At 42.1% G+C, this 19,864-nt stretch overlaps 1 protein-coding gene across 3 annotated transcripts; it reads right to left on the bottom strand.

The window, feature by feature from the left end:
• Window positions 1-797: 797 nt before the first annotated feature.
• On the bottom strand, window positions 798-17,529 carry LOC110508162 (transcriptional adapter 1). Of its 3 annotated transcripts, none has more exons than XM_036966760.1 (8): window positions 17,382-17,529; window positions 14,644-14,735; window positions 9,970-10,035; window positions 9,781-9,878; window positions 9,448-9,660; window positions 9,080-9,234; window positions 2,401-2,557; window positions 798-2,187 (listed from the first exon to the last, which is right to left on the bottom strand). In XM_036966760.1, exons 1-8 carry the CDS (start codon window positions 17,504-17,506, stop codon window positions 2,035-2,037), a joined length of 1,059 nt encoding a protein of 352 aa, XP_036822655.1. In that variant the 5' UTR covers window positions 17,507-17,529; the 3' UTR covers window positions 798-2,034. The 3 variants fall into 3 exon arrangements, with proteins under 3 accessions (XP_036822655.1, XP_036822656.1, XP_036822657.1); XM_036966761.1 differs by having other exon boundaries at window positions 9,083-9,234; XM_036966762.1 differs by lacking the exon at window positions 14,644-14,735 and having other exon boundaries at window positions 17,382-17,486.
• Between the last annotated feature and the right edge of the window lie 2,335 nt (window positions 17,530-19,864).

Raw genomic sequence — 19,864 nt, 5'->3', positions numbered from 1 at the left:
ATGTTTCACCGTAGGGATGGTGTTAGGTTTCCTCCAGATGACGCTTGACATTTAGCCCAAAGAGTTCAATCTTGGCTTCATCAGACCAGACAATCTTGTTTCTCATGGTCAGAGTCCAGTAGGTGCCTTTTGGCAAATTCCAAGCGGGCTGTCATGTGCCTTTTACTGAGGAGTGGCTTCCGCATATCCACTCGAACATGAAGACCTGATTGGTGAAGTCCTGCAGAGATGGGAGAACATTCCAGAAGGTCAACCATCCCCACAGAGAAACTCTGGAGCTCTGTCAGAGTGACCATCGGGTTCTTGGTCACCTCTCTGACCAAGACCCTTCTCCGATTTCTCAGTTTGGCTGGGTGGTCAGCTCTAGGAAGAGTCTTGGTGGTTCCAAATTTCTTCCATTTAAAAGTGATGAAGGCCACTGTGCTCTTGTGGATCTTTTTCTTGGTACTCTTCCCCAGATCTGAGCCACAACACAATGCAGTCTCTGAGCTCTACAGACAATTCCTTTGACTTCATGTCTTGGTTTTGCTCTGACATGCACTGTCAACTGTGAGACCTTACATAGACAGGTGTGTGCCTTTCCAAATCATGTCCAATCAATTTAAATTTACCACCAGTGGACTCCAATTTGTAGAAACATCAAGGATGATAAATGGAAACAGGATGCCCCTGAGCTCAATTTCAAGTCTCATAGCTAGGGTCTGAATACTTTAAATAAAAAAGGTATGTTTTTTATTTATTTTTAATACATTCGCACAAAAAAAAATCTAAAAACCTGTTTTCACTTTGTCATTATGGGGTAATGTGTGTAGACTGAGGATTTTCTAAAAACAAAAAACAATTTTAGAATAAGGCTAACGTAACAAAATGTGGAAAAAGTCGAGCTGTCTGAATACTTTCCAAATGCACTGTATATAATACCATTAGTATATTACCATAAGTAGTTATATATCCCTGCTACCAGTCATGTTTTAGGCCAATATACATGTAAACAGGACTATCACGCCTACACGGACACTTGCACACCACTTATGATGCTGCCATAATGTTTACTATTATTATAAGGGATTCATAGCAAAGCTATGCTGAACAAATTTGCCTCAAGAACCCATACGGTCCCTCAGGATAGATTTTTCTCCATCTTGGACATTTTGGAAAATCTTTGAAAAACTTCTCATGAACCATAAATCCAAATTATACCATCTCTTAACTTAGTTTGAGAAAACCTAAGGGATTGGTGACGAGATGGCCGAGTTATTGATAAATCAGGAAATCAGATAAAATAAAAAAATAAATAATAATAACTAAACCATATATACATATTTGTATGCATACTAATGCATGCATTGCTCTGACAAAGTACAGTGAACAAGGACCCAAGTGGACTACTCAGGCATAACTCTACAAGAGCATGTTAATATCGCAATAATAGGGCTGCAACATTTGTACACAAGAGGCTTGGGAAATACAACAAAAGTAAACACTATTCTATCAAACAAATTAACTGACAAAATAAACCCACCAGAAGGTCAGAAATGCACACCTCCTCAAACATATTAACATCACTAACGGTGCATTTAAAGGAGGGTCAGAGAGGCTATGGGAGAGCTATCACTGTGTGCGCACGTGTGTAGACATGTTAGTGCCATAACAAGCTGTCTGTGACCACACCACACTGGGCCTTCATTCCTTCCTTCCTTCCTTTTCATTACAGCACAGCTATGTGAGCCTTCAAAACAGATCTACTGTGTGCATCTTAGGCTGGGTTTGCACTCTACCAAGCGTTCGAAAACGTTATTGACACTAATGTAAAGTTGTGGTGCGTGGTGAAGCGGTTGCAGAGCCTCTACGGAGTAGACCTAGTGGAGTGGAAATCCAGTCTTCGATATCATCCTCTCGCTCTGCTTCAAGGCAGGGTTTAGGGGCCATACGGATGCCTCAACACTGTGGGTGTTAAACTCTCCATTTGTCTCAGCCATACCCTCACCACAATCTGCCTGTCTATCCACCAGACTGTCTGTGTGTGTGCGTGTCTCAGCTGACGAGCAGACCATCCTTCCCTGCGAGGCGTTGGCGGTGCACATGGTCCTGCTCCAGGTCCTCGTGACTGGGATGCCACAGCCGGGACAGAATCCGTTCCATGTTCAGGGCATACATGGTGTGAGAGGGCATCACACCTCGGTGGACCTACGTCAAGGAAAAACATGAACAATATAATCGTTTGAGTTGATTTTTCTTTCACATACAATGACAAAAATACATTTTCAGCTTTCCTTTTGATTAGAGAGAAAAATGTTTGTGGAATGCGGTTGAAAAAGCAAATCAATTCATATGTCAGAATGTTTTTTGTTATAGGTATATCATGTGACGTAAGGCAGATTGAAGCTGTGATTCTCTCACCTGTAACGCTTCCAGGAGGTCAAACATGCTGATCGGAGGGAGGGGCGCAAGGAGACTGTCACCAGAACAGGCCAATAGGAGAGCAGCCTGCTGCTCAGCATCGTCTTGTAATAGCTGAGGGGGCTGGCCGGCCAGACGAGATGCACTGTGAGGTGGGCTAGAGTATGGATGAGGAGAGGGAGTCAGAACAGACAGACAGACGAGCATGACAAGAGCCTAAAAGTAATTTATTAGTAAGGGGAAATTCTGCCTGGCCCTAAAACTGCAAAGGCCTCTGCCTTTGTAAATAAAATAAAAATAAGTATTTTGAATGGACCTCTATCCAGTCTCCAAGTGATCCTTTTTGCAGTGTGCTGTACGGGCAGCTCTCCTAACTCACTTTACTGCTACTACTGGTGCTTCATGTACCTAAAGTATAGTATGTTGTTTGAACTAACAACCATTTAAGGTAAAACTGAAGTCTATAAAATTACTCTAAGTTGACCCTTGATGTTACATTTGAACAGAGCAGTTAAACTTTATTCTACAGTCCACCGCTTACCATATAGTTACTCATTAAAATGGTAATAGCCTAATATTTGCATTTTGGTTTCTATGCAATTCATTGATACAAGTAGATGTGCAACCAGAGGGGGGAAAAAAACTAATATTTTTTTATTTTTATTTTTTTACTCTAGACCACCTTTACTCCACACACAGAGACACATTCAAAGCTCTCGCTCACCCTCCATTTGGCAAATCTGAGCATAATTACATCCTCCTGATTCCTGCTTACAAGCAAAAACTAAAGCAGGAAGTACCAGTGACTTGGTCAATAAGAACGTGGTCAGATGAAGCAGATGCTAAGCTACAGGACTGTTTTGCTAGCACAGACTGGAATATGGTACGGGATTCTTCCGATGGCATTGAGGAGCACACGTACATACATACCCCAACCAGAAGCCATGGATTACAGGAAACATCCACACTGAGCTAAAGGGAAGAGCTGCTGCTTTCAAGGAGCGGGACTAACCCAGAAGAATATAAGGAATCCCACTATGCCCTCCAATGAACCATCAAAACAGGTAAAGCATCAATACAGGACTAAGATTGAATCGTACTACACCGGCTCCGATGCTCGTCGGAGGTGGCAGTGCTTGCAAACTATTAGACTACAAAGGGAACCACAGCCTGAAGCTGCCCAGTGAGCGGATTTTTAATTATGAACCTTTATTTAACTAGGCAAATCAGTAAGGAACAAATTCTTATTTACAATGACGGCCTACCAAAAGGCCTCCTCTGGGGACGGGGGCCTGGGATTAAAATAAATAAAACATAAATATAGGACAAAACACACATCACAACAAGAGAGACAACACAACATAAAGAGAGACCTAAGACAACACAGCATGGTAGCAACACAAAACATGGTACAAACATTATTGGGCAGTCAACAGCAAAGGTTAAGAAGGTGGAGACAAACATACATCACACAAAGCAGCCACAACTGTCAGTAAGAGTGTCCATGATTGAGTCTTTGAATGAAGAGATTGAGATAAAACTGTCCAGTTTGAGTGTTTGTTGGAGCTCGTTCCAGTCGCTAGCTGCAGCAAACTGAAAAGAGGAGCGATCCAGGGATGTGTGTGCTTTGGGGACCTTTAACAGAATGCGACTGGCAGAACGGGAGTTGAATGTGGAGGATGAGGGCTGCAGTAGATATCTCAGACATGGGGGAGTGAGGCCTAAGAGGGTTTTATAAATAAGCATCAAACAGCAGGTCTTGCGATGGGTATACAGAGATGAACAGAATACAGAGTAGTACAGAGTGCAGTGATGTGTCCTATAAAAAAAAAGCGCATTGGTGGCAAATCTGATGGCCGAATGGTAAAGAACATCTCGCCGCTCGAGAGCACCCTTACCTGCCGATCTATAAATGATGTCTCCGTAATCTAGCATGGGTAGGATGGTCATCTGAATAAGGGTTAGTTTGGCAGCTGGGGTGAAAGAGGAGCGATTATGATAAAGGAAAAAAGTCTAGATTTAACTTTAGCCTGCAGCTTTGATATGTGCTGAGACAAAGACAGTGCACTGTCTAGCCATACTCCCAAGTACTTGTATGAGGTGACTACTTCAAGCTCTAAACCCTCAGAGGTAGTAATAACACCTGGGGGAAGAGCAGCATTCTTCTTACCAAATCACATGACCTTTATTGTAGCTGTTCAGAAGGTTAAGGGCAGAGAAAGCTTGTTGGACACTAAGAAAGCTTTGTTGTAGAGCATTTAACACAACATCTGGGGAGTGGCCAGCTGAGTATAAGACTATCATCTGCATATAAATGGATGAGAGCGCTTCCTACTGCCTGAGCTATGTTGTTGATGTAAATTGAGAAGAGCGTGGGGTCTAGGATTGAGCTTTGGGGTACTCCCTTGGCGACAGGCAGTGGCTGAGACATCAGATTTTCGGACTTTATACACTGCACTCAGAGAGGTAGTTAGCAAACCAGGCCATAGACACCAATACTCCTTAGCCGGCCCACAAGAATGGAATGGTCTACCGTATCAAAATCTTTGGCCATGTCAATAAAAATAGCACAATATTGCTTAGAATCAAGGGCAATGGTGACATCATTGAGGACCTTTAAGGTTGCAGTGACACATCCATAACCGGAGCAGAAACCAGATTGCATACCCGAGACAATACTATAGACATCAAGAAACCCAGTCAGTTGATTATTGACAAGTTTTTCAACACTTTTGATAAACAGGGCAAAATAGAAATGGGCCTATAACAGTTATGATCAGCTTGATCTCCCCCTTTAAATAAAGGACAAACTGTGGCTGCCTTCCAAGCAATGGGAACCTCCCCAGAAAGGAGAGACAGGTTAAAAAGGTTGGAGATAGGCTTGGCGATGATAGGGGCAGCAACCTAAAAGAAGAAAGGACATAAACCTTCTGACCCTGATGTTTTTTTTGGGGTCAAGTTTAAGGAGCTCCTTTAGCACCTCAGACTCAGTGACTGCCTGCAGGGTGAAACTTTGTAGCAGGACAGGGGAAAAAAAGAGGGAGAAGCGTCGGGGATAGCCGCATTAGAAGGGGTGGGAGATTAGGAAATGTTGGACGGGCAAGGAGGCATGGCTGAGACAAATAGGAATCCTGACTTAATGAAGTGGTGAATAAAGAGCTCAGCCATGTGCTTCTTGTCAGTAACAACCATCAACATTAAGGGACATGGGCAGCTGTGAGGAGGGTTTATTCTCCAGAACTTCTTGGGGTTAGACCCAGAGAGAGAGAACTGCTCCTTAAAAGTAACTAACTTTGGCCTTCATGATAGCCTGAGTTCACTTAATTGTCATTTGCCTGAATGATAGCCAGTCAAGTTGAGTATGCGTGTGCCGAGCCTGTCACCAAATGCAATTCTTGAGGTGGAGTAACTCTGCAAGATCACGGTCGAACCAGGGGCTGAACCGGTTTTAAATTCTCATTTTCTTTATGGGGGCGTGTTTGTTAACAATACCACTGAAAGTATCAAAAAAGGAAGGTCCAAGCATCTTAGAGAGGATCAAGCTGATTCTATACCATTTTTACAGAGGCCAGTTCATGAAGGAAGGCTTGCTCATTAAAGTTTTTTAGCAAGCGTCTATGACAAATCAGATGAGCTAAATTACTTCTATGCTTGTGTCAAGGAAAGTAACACTGAAGCATGCATGAGAACATCAGCTGGTCCGGACAACTGTTTGATCACGCTCTCCATAGTCGATGTGAGTAAGACCTTTAAACATGTCAACATTCACAAGGCCAGACGGATTTCCAGGACGTGTAATCCGAGCATGCACTGACAACTTGGCAAGTGTCTTAACTGACATCTTCAACCTGTCCCTGACTGAGTCTGTAATACCAACATGTTTCAATCAGACCACCATAGTCCCTGTGCCCAAGAACACTAAGGTAACCTGCTTAAATGACTACTGACCCGTAGCACTCACATCTGTAGCCATGCAGTGCTTTGAAAGGCTGGTCATGGCTCACAACACCATCATCCCAGAAACTCTAGACCCACTCCAATTTGCATACCGCCCGAACAGATCCACAGATGACGCAACCTCTATTGCTCTCTACACTGCCCTTTCCCACCTGGACAAAAACACCTATGTGAGAATGCTATTCATTGACTACAGCTCAGCGTTCGACACCATAGTGCCCTCAAAGCTCATCACTAAGCTAAGGACCCTGGGACTAAACACCTCCCTCTGCAACTGGCTCTTGGAATTCCTGACGGGCCACCCCTAGGTGGTAAGTGTAGGTAACAACACACCCGCCACACTGATCCTCAACACGGGGGCCCCTCAGGGGTGCGTGCTCAGTCCCCTCCTGCACTCCACATTCACTCATGACTGCATGGCCAGGCACGACTTCAACAGCAAGTTTGCAGATGACAACAACAGTAGGCCTGATCACAAACAATTATGAGACAGCCTATAGGGAGAAGGTCAGAGACCTGGCAGTGTGGTGCCAGGACAACAACCTCTCCCTGAACATGATCAAGACAAAGAAGATGATTGTTGACTATAGTTAAAGGATGTCCGAGCACGCCCCCATTCTCATCGACCGGGCTGCAGTGGAGCAGGTTGAGAGCTTCAAGTTCCTTGGTGTCCACATCACCAAAAAACTATCATGGTCCAAACACATTAATAACCTCTTGGAACTCCCTCTCCTGGATAATTGTCATCAATTGACACTAATTAGCATAACACAACAGACAAAAAATATTACTAGAAAATATTAATATTCATGAAATCACAAGTGAAATATATTGAAACACAGCTTAGCCTTTTGTTAATCACCCTGTCATCTCAGATTTTGAAATGATGCTTTACAGCCAAAGCAAGACAAGCATTTGTGTAAGTTTATTGATAGCCTAGCATAGCATTATGCCTAGCTAGCAGCAGGCAGCTTGGTCACGAAAATCAGAAAAGCAATCAAATTAAATAATTTACCTTTGATGAGCTTCGGATGTTTTCACTCACGAGACTCCCAGTTAGACAGCAAATGTTCATTTTGTCCCATACAGATTATTTTTATAGCCGAAACACCTCCGTTTGTACACGTTTGGTTGAGAAATCCACCAGAAACTGCGGTCACGACAACGCCGAAAAATATTCCAAATTAGATCCATAATAATAATCCATTATAATCAATCCTCAAGGTGTTTTTCAAATATCTATTCGATAATATATCAACCGGGACAGGTGGCTTCTTAGTAGGAAAGAGAGAAACAATGGCCGCATTTGTCTTTTACGTACAAAACACTGAGAGCCTCCAGCTGACCACTGACGCAATGTTGACGTTCAGGCTCATTTTTCAAAATAAAAGCCTGAAACTATGTATTGTGACACTAGACACATTAGGGAAGCCATAGAAAAGGGAATCTGGTTGATATCTCATTCACTGCTCAATAGGAACGCAGAGCTTTCTAAATAAGAGTCCCTTCCTGATTGGATTTTTCTCAGGCTTTCACCTGCAATATCAGTTCTGTTATACTCACAGACAATATTTTTACAGTTTTGGAAACTTTAGAGTGTTTTCTATCCTAAGCTGTCAATTATATGCATATTCTAGCATCTTGTCCTGACAAAATAGCCCGTTTACTTTGGGAACATTATTTTTCCAAAAATGAAAATAGTGCCACCTAGTTTCAAGAGGTTAAAGACAGTCGTGAAGAGGGCACGACAAAGCCTAGTCCCCCTCAGGAGACTGAAAAGATTTGGCATGGGTCCTCAGATCCTCAAAAGGTCCCACAGCTGCACCATAGAGGTACTGGTTGCATCACTGCCTGGTATGGCAACTGCTCGGCCTTCGACCGCAAGGCACTACAGAGGGTAGTGCGTATGGCCCAGTACATCACTGTGGCCAAGGTTCCTGCCATCCAGTACCTCTATACCAGGCGGTGTCAGAGAAAGGTCCTAAAAATGGTCAAAGACTCCAGCCACCCTAGTCATAGACTGTTCTCTCTGCTACTGCACGGCAAGCTGTACCGGAGCACCAAGTCTAGGTTCAAAAGGCTTCTTAAAAGCTTCTACCCCCAAGCCATAAGACTGCTGGAAAAAGAGCCCTTCTTTTACACTGCTGCTACGCTCTGTTTATTATCTATGAATAGTCTCTTTAACTCTACCTACATGTAAATATTACCTCGACTAACCGGTGGCCCTGCACATTGACTGTACGGTACCTCATGTATATCGCCTCGCTATTATTATTTTACTGCTGCTATTTAATTATTGGTTACTTTTTATTTTCAATGTTTTACCTTTTTCTAAAAAAACTTCTTAAAGCATTGTTGGTTAAGCAGGGCGGCAGGTAGCCTAGTGGTTAGAGCGTTGGGCCAGTAACCAAAAGGTTGCTGGATCAAATCCACGAACTGAAAAGGTAATAATCTATCATTCTGCCCATGAACAAGGCAGTTAACCCACTGTTCCCCGGTAGGCCATTATTGTAAATAAGAATTTGTTCTTAACTGACTTGCCTAGATAAATAAAGGTGAAATAAAAATGTAAGGGCTTGTAAGTAAGCATTTTACTGTAAGGTCTACCTACACCATTTGTATTTGGCGCATGTGATAAATAACACTTGATTTGATACTTTGTTGAACATTTTTCTAGTTGATTTAAGGCAGCTGAACACTGCAGAAAGACAATTAACCTCACTACCAATCTGTGACAATGTGGTAGGCTGCCAGGCTGTTCTTCAAGTAGGGCTGGGGGGTGACATCACTGCTGAAGGCGTAGGGGAAGTGTCCATCACGCAGTCGGTAGGCCTTCCTCCTGGACACCACAGCAGTCAGCATGTCCTTCAGGTGGTTCTGTGGTAGTGGAGGGAACGACAGGTGAGTGAAGTGTGTGCATGGGGGGGGGGGGGGGGGGTCCTGAGTGGACTGATACAACTTGCTGCTGGAAGGGGTACAAAGCCTGTATCAAAGCATAAAGTAACCTGTGCTACATGAGAAACATGAAGTCTTACAACCCTTCTCATATCTTGTACTAGTATCCCATAAAAACACACACTCGACACATACCTCCACTGCGTGGACCATGGTGCTGACGGCGTCCTCCGTGACGTTGTCCAGGCCCAGCTCAAAAGCGGTGACCATCATGCGGGCCTCCAGCTGGCCCCGGGTGGGCAGCAACAGGGTGTGGGCACTAAGTCTCAGCTCCTCTTCCTCACTCCCAACCTCCCGCGGGCTGAAGGCCTGGGCCGCACTCAGAGGGTTCTGGGGCTGGAAACGATGCTGGACACACAACGGGTCACACGCACGGAATTATACTTCACCAACAGGAGAGGTCTGAAGTTTATAAGCTATGTATTACTGCCACCTCCCATTATGCATTATTGAAGGACAACAACTCACATCAAATTTCTGTCTGAAGGAGAACTTCTTTTTTCCTTTGGCAGGCTTCACAGGCTTGGAGGCTGAGCTACCTGCCCACTGCAAAGATCCAGCACCCTCTGGAAAAGGGAATGGGTTGCAGTCAGGTTTGTGGTCAACATACAGATGTGTGGTATCCATCGATAGTGATATAGTCGATGGAAAACCTACCTGGTGTGGAGACGATTATCTGACAACGCGTGAGAATGGCCAGGAGAAAGTCATTGTGGACATGAACTGAGAGAGAGAAAGAAAAATAAGTAGAGAGTTTGATTGAAATTCATTTTTTTGTTGTTACACTGAGCAGACTAGCTCTGGTCCATACGCTTGTGTCAGCTCGTAGTGCAAATCGGACGCATGTGCATGGCTAGCGGCTGTAAACAAAGTGCTCTCATTACTCACTGAAGAACTCAGTGAAAAGTTAAATCAGAACTCTAGTAACATCTTAACTTTGGTGAGTAATGAAAGTATATTGAAGCCAGTCACAAAAAAAAAAAAATTGTTGATGGGGGATGAATGGAAAGATGCAAGTCGCTGACATGGACCAGAGCTTGGTTTAAAAGCCCTTGATTGCTGATGCTATGTATTGGTCAGTGAGAGGCTTTGAAGCCCCAGGTCACCCATATTGTCACTCCCCAGAAGCAGTCCTCCATAGGTATTTCAATTAAAATGTTCCAAGGACAAAATTACATGTCATTATAGGTTTTGGGGGCAGTAATTAGAACTTTCCAAAAATTATACTTAAGTTTTTTTTTTTTTTTTTCAATTTTATTTTTAGCTCACATAATATAAAAGTATGCATTAAGGTGCATCTGTAATAGAATAAATAAGGCAAAAATACATTTAGACATTTGTGCTGCCATCCTGGAACGCAACTCAAGGGCATAATAACCTTAATAAATGCATTTTTAAAGCTTCCAAAATATGTTTTACAACAGTGGGGGAGTGCCTAGATGGAGGCGGGGAGCTTCAAAACAGGCCTTTCCCAAAATGCACCTTGGCCTTTCCAACCCTGACCCAATATATACAGTTTAAGATGGAAGTTTACTTACACTTAGGTTGGAGTCATTAACTTCCTGGTGAATGGGGGGGCAGTATTGAGTAGCTTGGATGAATAAGGTGCCCAGAGTAAACTGCCTGTTTCTCAGCCATAAAAGCTATAATATGCATACATTTGTATATTTGGATTTAAAAAACTCTGAAGTTTCTAAAACTGTTTGAATGATGTCTGTGAGTATAACAGAACTCATATGGCAGGAGAAAACCTGAGAAAAAAATCCAACCAGGACGTGGGAAATCTGAGGTTTGTAGTTTTTCAACTCATTGCCATTCCAATATACAGTGTCTGTGTGGTCATTTTTGCTTCCACAAGATGTCAACATTCTTTAGAACCTCGTTTCAGGCTTCTACTGTGAAGGGGGGCTGAATGAGAGGGGATTGAGCCAGGTGTCTGGCAGAGTGCCATGGGCTCGTGACGCAAGTTCATGTGAGAGTTACCTTGCGTTCCATTGCTTTTCTACAGACAAAAGGAATTCTCCGGTTGGAACATTGAAGATTTATGATAAAAACATCCTAAAGATTGATTCTATACTTCGTTTGACATGTTTCTACGGACTATAACGGAACTTTTTGGACTTTTCGTCCGACCTTTCCGCTGGACTTGCACGCGCGTTGTGAGTTTGAATTTGTTTACCAAGCACGCTAAAAGGAGGTGTTTGGACATAAATTATATACTTTATCGAACAAATCAAACATTTGTGTAACTGGGATTCCTGGGAGTGCATTCTGATGAAGATCAAAGGTAAGTGAATATTTATAATGCTATTTCTGACTAATGTTGACTCCACAACATGGCGGATATCTTTATGGCTTGTTTGGGCTCTGAGAGCTGTCCTCAGATTATTGCAATGTATGCTTTTTCCGTGTTTTTTTCTTAAATCTGTCGCAGCGGTTACATTAAGGAGAGGGACAGTAGCGTCCCACCCGCCAACAGCCAGTGAAAGTGCAGGGCGCCAAATTCAAAACAACAATCTCATAATTAAAATTCCTCAAGCATACAAGTATTTTACACCATTTTAAAGATACAATTCTCATTAATCCAGCCACAGTGCCTGATTTCAAAAAGGCTTTACAGCGAAAGCACCACAAACGATTATGTTAGGTCACCACCAAGTCACAGAAAAACAGCCATTTTTCCAGCCAAAGAGAGGAGTCACAAAAAGCAGAAATATCGATAAAATGAATCACTAACATTTGATGATCTTCATCAGATGACACTCATAGGACTTCATGTTACACAATACATGTATGTTTTGTTCGGTAAAGTTCCTATTTATATCCAAAAATCTGAGTTTACATTGGCACGTTATGTTCAGTAGTTCCAAAACATCCGGTGATTTTGCAGACAGCCACATCAATTAACAGAAATTCTCATAATAAACATTGATAAAAGATACAAGTGTTATACATGGAATTTTAGATCCACTTCTCCTTAACCGCTGTGTCAGATTTAAAAAAACTTTACGGAAAAAGCACACCATGCAATAATCTGAATACGGCGCTCAGACGACAAATCAAGCCAAACAGATATCCACCATGTTGGAGTCAACAGAAGTCAGAAATTACATTATAAATATTCACTTACCTTTGATGATCTTCATCAGAATGCACTCCCAGGAATCCCAGTTCCACAATAAATGTTTGTTTTGTTCCATCATTTATGTCCAAATACCTCTTTTGTTAGCGTGTTCAGTACACAATCCAAACTCACGACGCGCGGTCACTAGCAGCAGACAAAAAGTCAAAAAGTTCCGTTACAGTCCATAGAAACATGCCAAACGATGTATGAAATAAATCTTTGGGATGTTTTTAACATAAATCTTCAATAATATTCCAACCGGAGAATTCCTTTGTCTGTAGAAAAGCAATGGAACAGAGCTCGCTCTCACGTGAACGCGTCATTTGCCCCCCACATCACAGTAGATGCATCAAACAAGGTTCTAAAGACTGTTGACATCTAGTGGAAGCCTTAGAAAGTGCAATATGAACCCATAGACACTGTATTCGATAGAGCAAGAGTTGAAAAACTACAAACCTCAGATTTCCCACTTCCTGGCTGGATTTTTTCTCAGGTTTTTGCCTGCCATATGAGTTCTGTTATACTCAGACATCATTCAAACAGTTTTAGAAACTTCATACCGTTTTTTTATCCAAATCTACTAATTATATGCAGATTCTAGCTTTTATGGCTGAGTAGCAGGCAGTTTAATTTGGGCACGCTTTTCATCCAAAATTCCCAATGCTGCCCCCTACCCTACAGAAGTTAAACCATTTTTTAAAGGCAAATTTATGGAGTGTTTGAAAAACAAGTTTTAATGACTCCAACCTAAGTGTATGTAAACTTCTGACTTCCAACTGTATATATAGACCCATTTCAAACAGACCCGAGGACAACCTGTATAGACCTAGTCAGATCCAGACTTGGTCCTATCCGAGTGAGGGAGCTGAGTTACTTTATTAACCGGAGGTGATAAAGTGCGAGAAGAGACAGTCTAGCAGGAGGGGCAGGGCAGTACTGTGAGTAACACAGGGAGGAGGGAACCAACAAGCTACACACTCCAGAAAAGCATCTCTCTGTGTGTGTGTGTGTGTGTGTAGCCCCTTCCGGAAAAGTCTTAATTACACATACCCGAGACAATCATATCAAATCTGACCCAGACCCGAGACACTATTTATAATTCTGGATCCAGACCCGCTCAGGTCCCAATTCGGGTCTCAGGCAATGTTACCTCTAACCTGCAGGCTCGCAGCTCCCCGGGAATGCCGCCCAGAAGAAATATCAGCCCGCATAGAGAAGCACGACATTGAACTTCACTCAAATTTTCACTAACACTATGAACATTTCCCTTTACTATGGGAATTGCGATCGAATCAATGCAATGTTAGCCACTTTCAATGCAACATACCGAAACAAAACAAAGTATGCAAGAGATTTTGTTTTAGGCAGAACGCATCAGAGTAGGGTTATATTGCATTGACAGGCCTGAGACCCGAGTTAGGCATAACCAATCAGAGCTGCAGTAGGCTTATATGCAATTAAACTATATTAAACTAACTATTAAACTAATATACAATTAAACTATTACAGCATGAGACCAAAGCAAGAGCTGCATGTAGCCACATGCGCACATTTGTTCATATCCTTTGCCTTATTAGCCCAGTTATAGATCATTTGTAGTCAGCAATGGGGGAGTGATTGATTCCTACAAAAGCACAAAACATGTGCATTTGTAGACTTTTTTTGAAAGCGAAGTGTTGTATTTTGCAACAGGCTTGAATAAGCCAAGTAGCCAACAGGCAGAGGGTAGCATAATTTTTCTTTCCTGTAATAATGGTATGGGAATAATGATGCATTTTATTTTAAAGTGGTTTGTTGCAACAGACACAATAACATTTTCATCCTTATCTGAAGAACAAGTGGATACACAAGTTAATGTCAAGCCCTGCATGTTTTTTCTAAAGTCTCATGGAATGTATGCCTACATTGAACACCACCCATCGGCTGATACCGTAGGCTGAATGAAAGAACAACTATTTCCATGTTAAAATGTTTGGCCTACATTATGATCAAATAGCCACAGTAGCCTACTTGACCACTTAAAACGAACTTAAAGCGGTTACAGCCTCATCGTTCACAGTAAACACTCGCTGGAAGTCACACAGCATTTTCTAAATGTTCAAGTTTAAGCAGATCTGACATTTTCTCAGTGCATACATTTCTGTATGAAGACCTCTAGTCCAACCCACAGAAACAGTCAGAGAATGTTGAATAATTTCTCCACTAACCGTTGTCTTGTGCCAAAAGGCGACGAGCCTCGATGTCAAACTCTTCCTTGCTTATCTTGTGTTTGAACCACAGTTTCAAGTTCGCCCAGTAACTATAAGAGATGCAATTGAGGAAATTAACATTCATGACAACGTTAGCTAAACATTCAGTAAAGTTAACGTAAAAGCGTGCGCATACTAGGTTCGATTTGCTCCTGGCAGAACTTGGCTTGGCGAAGTGATCGTCTGTGCCTCGCATACCCTCTTAAAAAGACCTTCACTTGAGAAATTGCAATATTACGGTTTGTCCCTCAAGACAACGTAGCAACATAGCCAGTATACACTTCCTCAAAATAGTCAGAATGAATATAAGATTAATTCATAAATTGTCATTCATTTTGACGTTTTTGCAGGAGAGGCCTTAGTCGAGCCATATTACATCAGCAACAGATGTTCGTTGCAGCATTTCTGAAGTAATAAACTAGTCATCTCTCGTTGAATAACAGCACTTAGTTCCCACTCCTACAAGGGGGAGTATACCGAACTTCGATTTAGGAGAGTATTCGAACACGCCTGGTGTTCAAATTTATTACGTTCGTTGCGGAACAAGAGTTGGAGTGGAGATGAACGGACTCAGTTCAGTTTTGTCAGTCGTCCTGATGTGTCGTTCCCAGCTAGCTAGTTTATGCTTGTGGCTAGAAACGTATCTGCTGGTTGGTCTTGGGACTGTTCAGAATTATTCCATTTTAATCTGATTCATTTTTCTTTTTTCTACCTTTTACACTTGTACCTTTATACGTCCTGCTAATTGGGACTTTTGCAAATGTTTTGTTTTCTGAGTGAGGGAAATGCTGTAAATAACGAGGACACCCGTGAGGCCAAATGTGCACTGAACATCTCCATATCACAAAACTCATGTAATATACTGTGTCAACGTTTATGATCACTATGTTATATGTAATTAAAAGATGACATGGCATTATACACTAGGTTGTCCTGAACAGAATGAGCCTGTTTGTTGTATTGTAAAGAGCATTTGCTCTGGACCACGCATCAGAATGCACTCATGACTCCATTCCATGCGCACCAAAAGTACGATCTGCTTCTCTGAATTGCCTTGTGAAAGATTAACACGGTAAAATCGTATTTTATAATTTAGCTAGTCATGTTGCAAATTATAACCACCTGACCCAGATTGCGATATATAATGGATTGCGTAAACAGTAGAACAAAAACGCCACAAAACGAACTGTTCCGGATGGATGCGGACGCCTTTAGTCGCACAATTTTACATCTACCTAAGATGTTTGGTGCAGTATTTCTCAAGTGGAAAAATGTACATGAAAACTAGTCATCTGTCGTCGAATGACAAACACCTAATTGAAAAATCCCTACTGATGACCAATCACTGACGAAGGGGCGTAGACTTTGAATACCGAACTTCGACTTGCCTCAAGAAAAAGTGTGTGCTCGGAACAGCCTAAAAAACCCTGCCGAACGCCCAACGGTTGTGTTTGTTTGTTTGTTTGTTTATATGCGCGAATCGTGTACTCCCGAATCGATATTCACGTAATAAAAGGGAATTCCCATCGACCGCAAATTGCTGTTTGGCGCACCGGGCCGTCGTTTGATATTACTACTTTTTCCATAACGACAATACAAGTTTGACGTTGGGCGAAAAAAATAATGTTCATAATGTACCTATGACAATTGTCTACAGACATGTCGATAACCAGACTTTAGACTTGCTTTCAATGAGAATAACAAAGTCATTACACATATACTTTTTAAAAGTAGTTTTGAACAGTAAATTGGCTAAAACAAGCAGACAAGAAAATTGCATTTGTAAAAAGAGCCAATGGGGTAACCTAGGTAACCACCGGTTGTTTTACCCACAGGCGGGCGAGCTCGCGATGTTATACCTATGGGTGTGTTGGTAAATTCACTCTGGAGTGCCAAACTGCGTTCTGGGCGTTCGTAAATTGAGAGCATTGTCAGATTGCCCGTTAGTAAATTCAGAGGTCCACTGGACGCTCTGGCCGAGGAGTAGAGTTGATCCGAGCAGTCAAGCCGTTTTGAGCTCCCGAATGGCACAGTAGTCTGAGGCACTGCATCTCAGTGCAAGAGGCGTCACTACAGTCCCTGGTTCGAATCCAGGCTGTATCACATCCGGCAGTGATTGGGAGTCCCATAGGGCAGCGCACAATTAGCCCAGCGTCATTCATTGTAAATAAGAATTTGTTCTTAAATGACTTGCCTAGTTAAAAAGGTTAAATGTACAAAATAATAATTTAAAAGCACCCAAGCTAAATGGCTAAATAAAGTTAGCTAGTTTGCTAGTTACTTCCAGACACAAATAAGAGAACACCTCACTCTGACCATTTCACTCAACCTAACGGAGCTGGTTAAGCTGCTTTTCATGGCAACAATTTTAATAACTTTTTTTGCCGAAATGTACAGACACGGGTCATATTAAACGGGTGTTGCGCGTTCGGAAATGCATCAGTTACACTTCACTCTAGCACACTCAGCAAGAAGCTCAAAAATCGAGCAGATAGCCAGAGCGAATTTACGAACGCACCCATAATACCGACTGGGAAACAAGCTACAGGCTTTAGCTAGCTAGATAATACATAGCCGTTAGCAGAGAGCTAGTTTAAGCTATCCATTTGTGGCCGATTAAAACAACTTTCGAAATAGGAAAGTTAAAAAGAAAAGTGCAATGACAACATCAAATCAACCAATGGTTGCTTACTTACTGTTTAACATTATCACCAATTGCTTCAGTTAAATGTTTCTTGGCTATTTCAAGCTCAGTAGCATGGGCTGCCATAACGACGTCTATACAAGTGTTGGACGTAATCATCCCGCGCCTGGGCTGCATCTTCTTTTTTCTGTTATCGGAAGTGTGTGCATCAGCAAAAGGTGTAATAGCGCCACCTATGAACTTGGAATAAAGACACACACACACACACACACACACACACTTCTGCAATTACCATTTCCTGCCAGCAGAGAGCACACATGCCTCAAGAGACAGTGCTGTGTATTATTAACAGTGCATTCGGAAAGTATTCAGACCCCTTGACCTTTTCCACATTCTGTTACCTTACCTTAGTTTTTCCCCTCATCAATCGACACACAATACCCTACAAAGCAAAAACAGGTTTTTAGACATTTTAGCAAATGTGTTAGTAATCAAAGTTATTAAAATCAAATGTATTAAGAAACACCTTTGGCAGCAATTACAGCCTCAACTCTTCATGGGTATGACACTACAAGCTTGGCACACCTGTATTTGGGAAGGTTCTCCCATTCTTCTCTGCAGATCCTCTCAAGCTCTGTCAGGTTGGATGGGGAGCGTCGCTGCACAGCTATTTTTTATTTTTTATTTAACCTTTATTTAACTAGGTAAGTCAGTTAAGATCAAATTCTTATTTACAATAACGGCCTAGGAACAGTGGGTTAACTGCCTTGTTCAGGCAGTACTTATGTAAATGTGATTTTTCCGTCCATTTTTTTGATAAATGAGCAAACATTTGTACTGTGCCTTGCGAAACTATTCACCCCACTTGGCATTTTTCCTATTTTGTGGCCTTACAACCTGGGATTCAAATATACTTTTGGGGGATTTATATAATTTGATTTACACAACATGCCTACCACTTTGAAGATGCAAAATATGTTTTATTGTGAAACAAACAAGAAATAACACCCCCCAAAAAACAGAAAACTGAGCGTGCATAACAGCTGCAAGTCTCTTGGGATATGTCGCTATAAGCTAGGCACATCTAGCCACTGGGATGTTTGCCCATTCATCAAGGCAAAACTGCTCCTGCTCCTTCAGGTTGGATGGGTTCCTGATGGTGTACAGCAATCTTTAAGTCATTCCACAGATTCTCAATTGGATTGAAGTCTGGGCTTTGACTAGGCCATTCCAAGACATTTAAATGTTCCCCTTAAACCACCCAAGTGTTGCTTTAACAGTATGCATCGGGTCATTGTCCTGCTGGAAGGTGAACCTCCGTCCCAGTCTCAAATCTCTGGAAGACTGAAACAGGTTTCCTTCAAGAAGTTCCCTGTATTTAGCACCATCCATCATTCCTTAAATTCTGACCAGTTTCCCAGTCCCTGCCTATGAAAAACATCCTCACAGCATGATGCTGCCACCACCATGCTTCACTGTGGGATGGTGGTCTCGGGGTGATGAGATATGTTGGGTTTGTTCTAGACCTAGCATTTTCCTTGATGGCCAAAAAGCTACATTTTAGTCTCATCTGACCAGAGTACCTTCTTCCATATGTTTGGGGAGTCTCCCATATGCCTTTTGGTGAACACCAAACGTGTTTGCTTATTTCTTCTTTCAGCAATGATTTTTTTATGGCCACTCTTCCGTAAAGCCCAACTCTGTGGAGTGCATGGCTTAAAGTGGTCCTATGGACAGATACTCCAATCTCCGCTGTGGAGTTTTGCAGCTCCTTCAGGGTTATCTTTGGTCTCTTTGTTGCCTCTGATTAATGCCCTCCTTCTCTGGTCTGTGAGTTTTGGTGGGCGGCCCCCTCTTGGCAGGTTTGTTGTGGTGCATTATTCTTTCAATTTTTTAATAATGGATTTAATGGTGCTCCGTGGGATGTTCAAAGTTTTTTTGTAACCCAACCCTGATCTGTACTTCTCCACAACTTTGTCCCTGACCTGTTTGGCAATCTCCTTGGTCTTCATGGTGCCGCTTGCTTGGTGGTGCCCCTTGCTTAGCGATGTTGTAGACTTTGGGGCCTTTCAGAACAGGTGTTATATACTGAGATCATGTGACAGATCATGTGACACTTAGATTGCACACAGGTGGACTTTATTTAATTAATTATGTGACTTCTGAAGGTAATTGGTTTCACCAGATCTTATTTAGGGGCTTCATAGCAAAGGGGGTGAAAACACACCACTTTTTTGTTTTTTATTATTTAAAAAAAAAAATTAAGTTATTTTTTTCATTTCACTTCACCAATTTGGACTATTTTGCGTATCTCCATTACATGAAATCCAAATAAAAATCTATTTAAATTACAGGTTGTCATGCAACAAAATAGGAACAACGCCAAGGGGGTGAATACTTTTGCAAGGCACTGTACAAGCCTGTTTTTGCTTCGTCATTGTGGGGTATTGTGTGTAGATTGATGAGGGAAAAAAACAATTGAATACATTTTAGAAAAAGGCTGTAAGGTAACAAAATGTGGAAAAGTCAAGGGGT

This window comes from Oncorhynchus mykiss, chromosome 28 (assembly GCF_013265735.2).
Source record: "Oncorhynchus mykiss isolate Arlee chromosome 28, USDA_OmykA_1.1, whole genome shotgun sequence".
Lineage (NCBI taxonomy): Eukaryota > Metazoa > Chordata > Actinopteri > Salmoniformes > Salmonidae > Oncorhynchus > Oncorhynchus mykiss.
Note: the sequence above shows the minus strand (reverse complement) of the source record. Positions and strands in the feature narration are given on the sequence as shown.

Bases quoted from the DNA above. Each gene is read 5' to 3' on its own strand.
- LOC110508162 (XM_036966760.1), bottom strand. From the start codon at position 17,506: ATGCAGCCCAGGCGCGGGATGATTACGTCCAACACTTGTATAGACGTC. The intron at 10,036-14,643 runs GTTAGTGGAGAA...TCTCTCTCTCAG, and splicing joins CCTTTTGGCACAAGACAACG to TTCATGTCCACAATGACTTT. The intron at 9,235-9,447 runs GTATGTGTCGAG...CCACTACCACAG, and splicing joins CCATGGTCCACGCAGTGGAG to AACCACCTGAAGGACATGCT.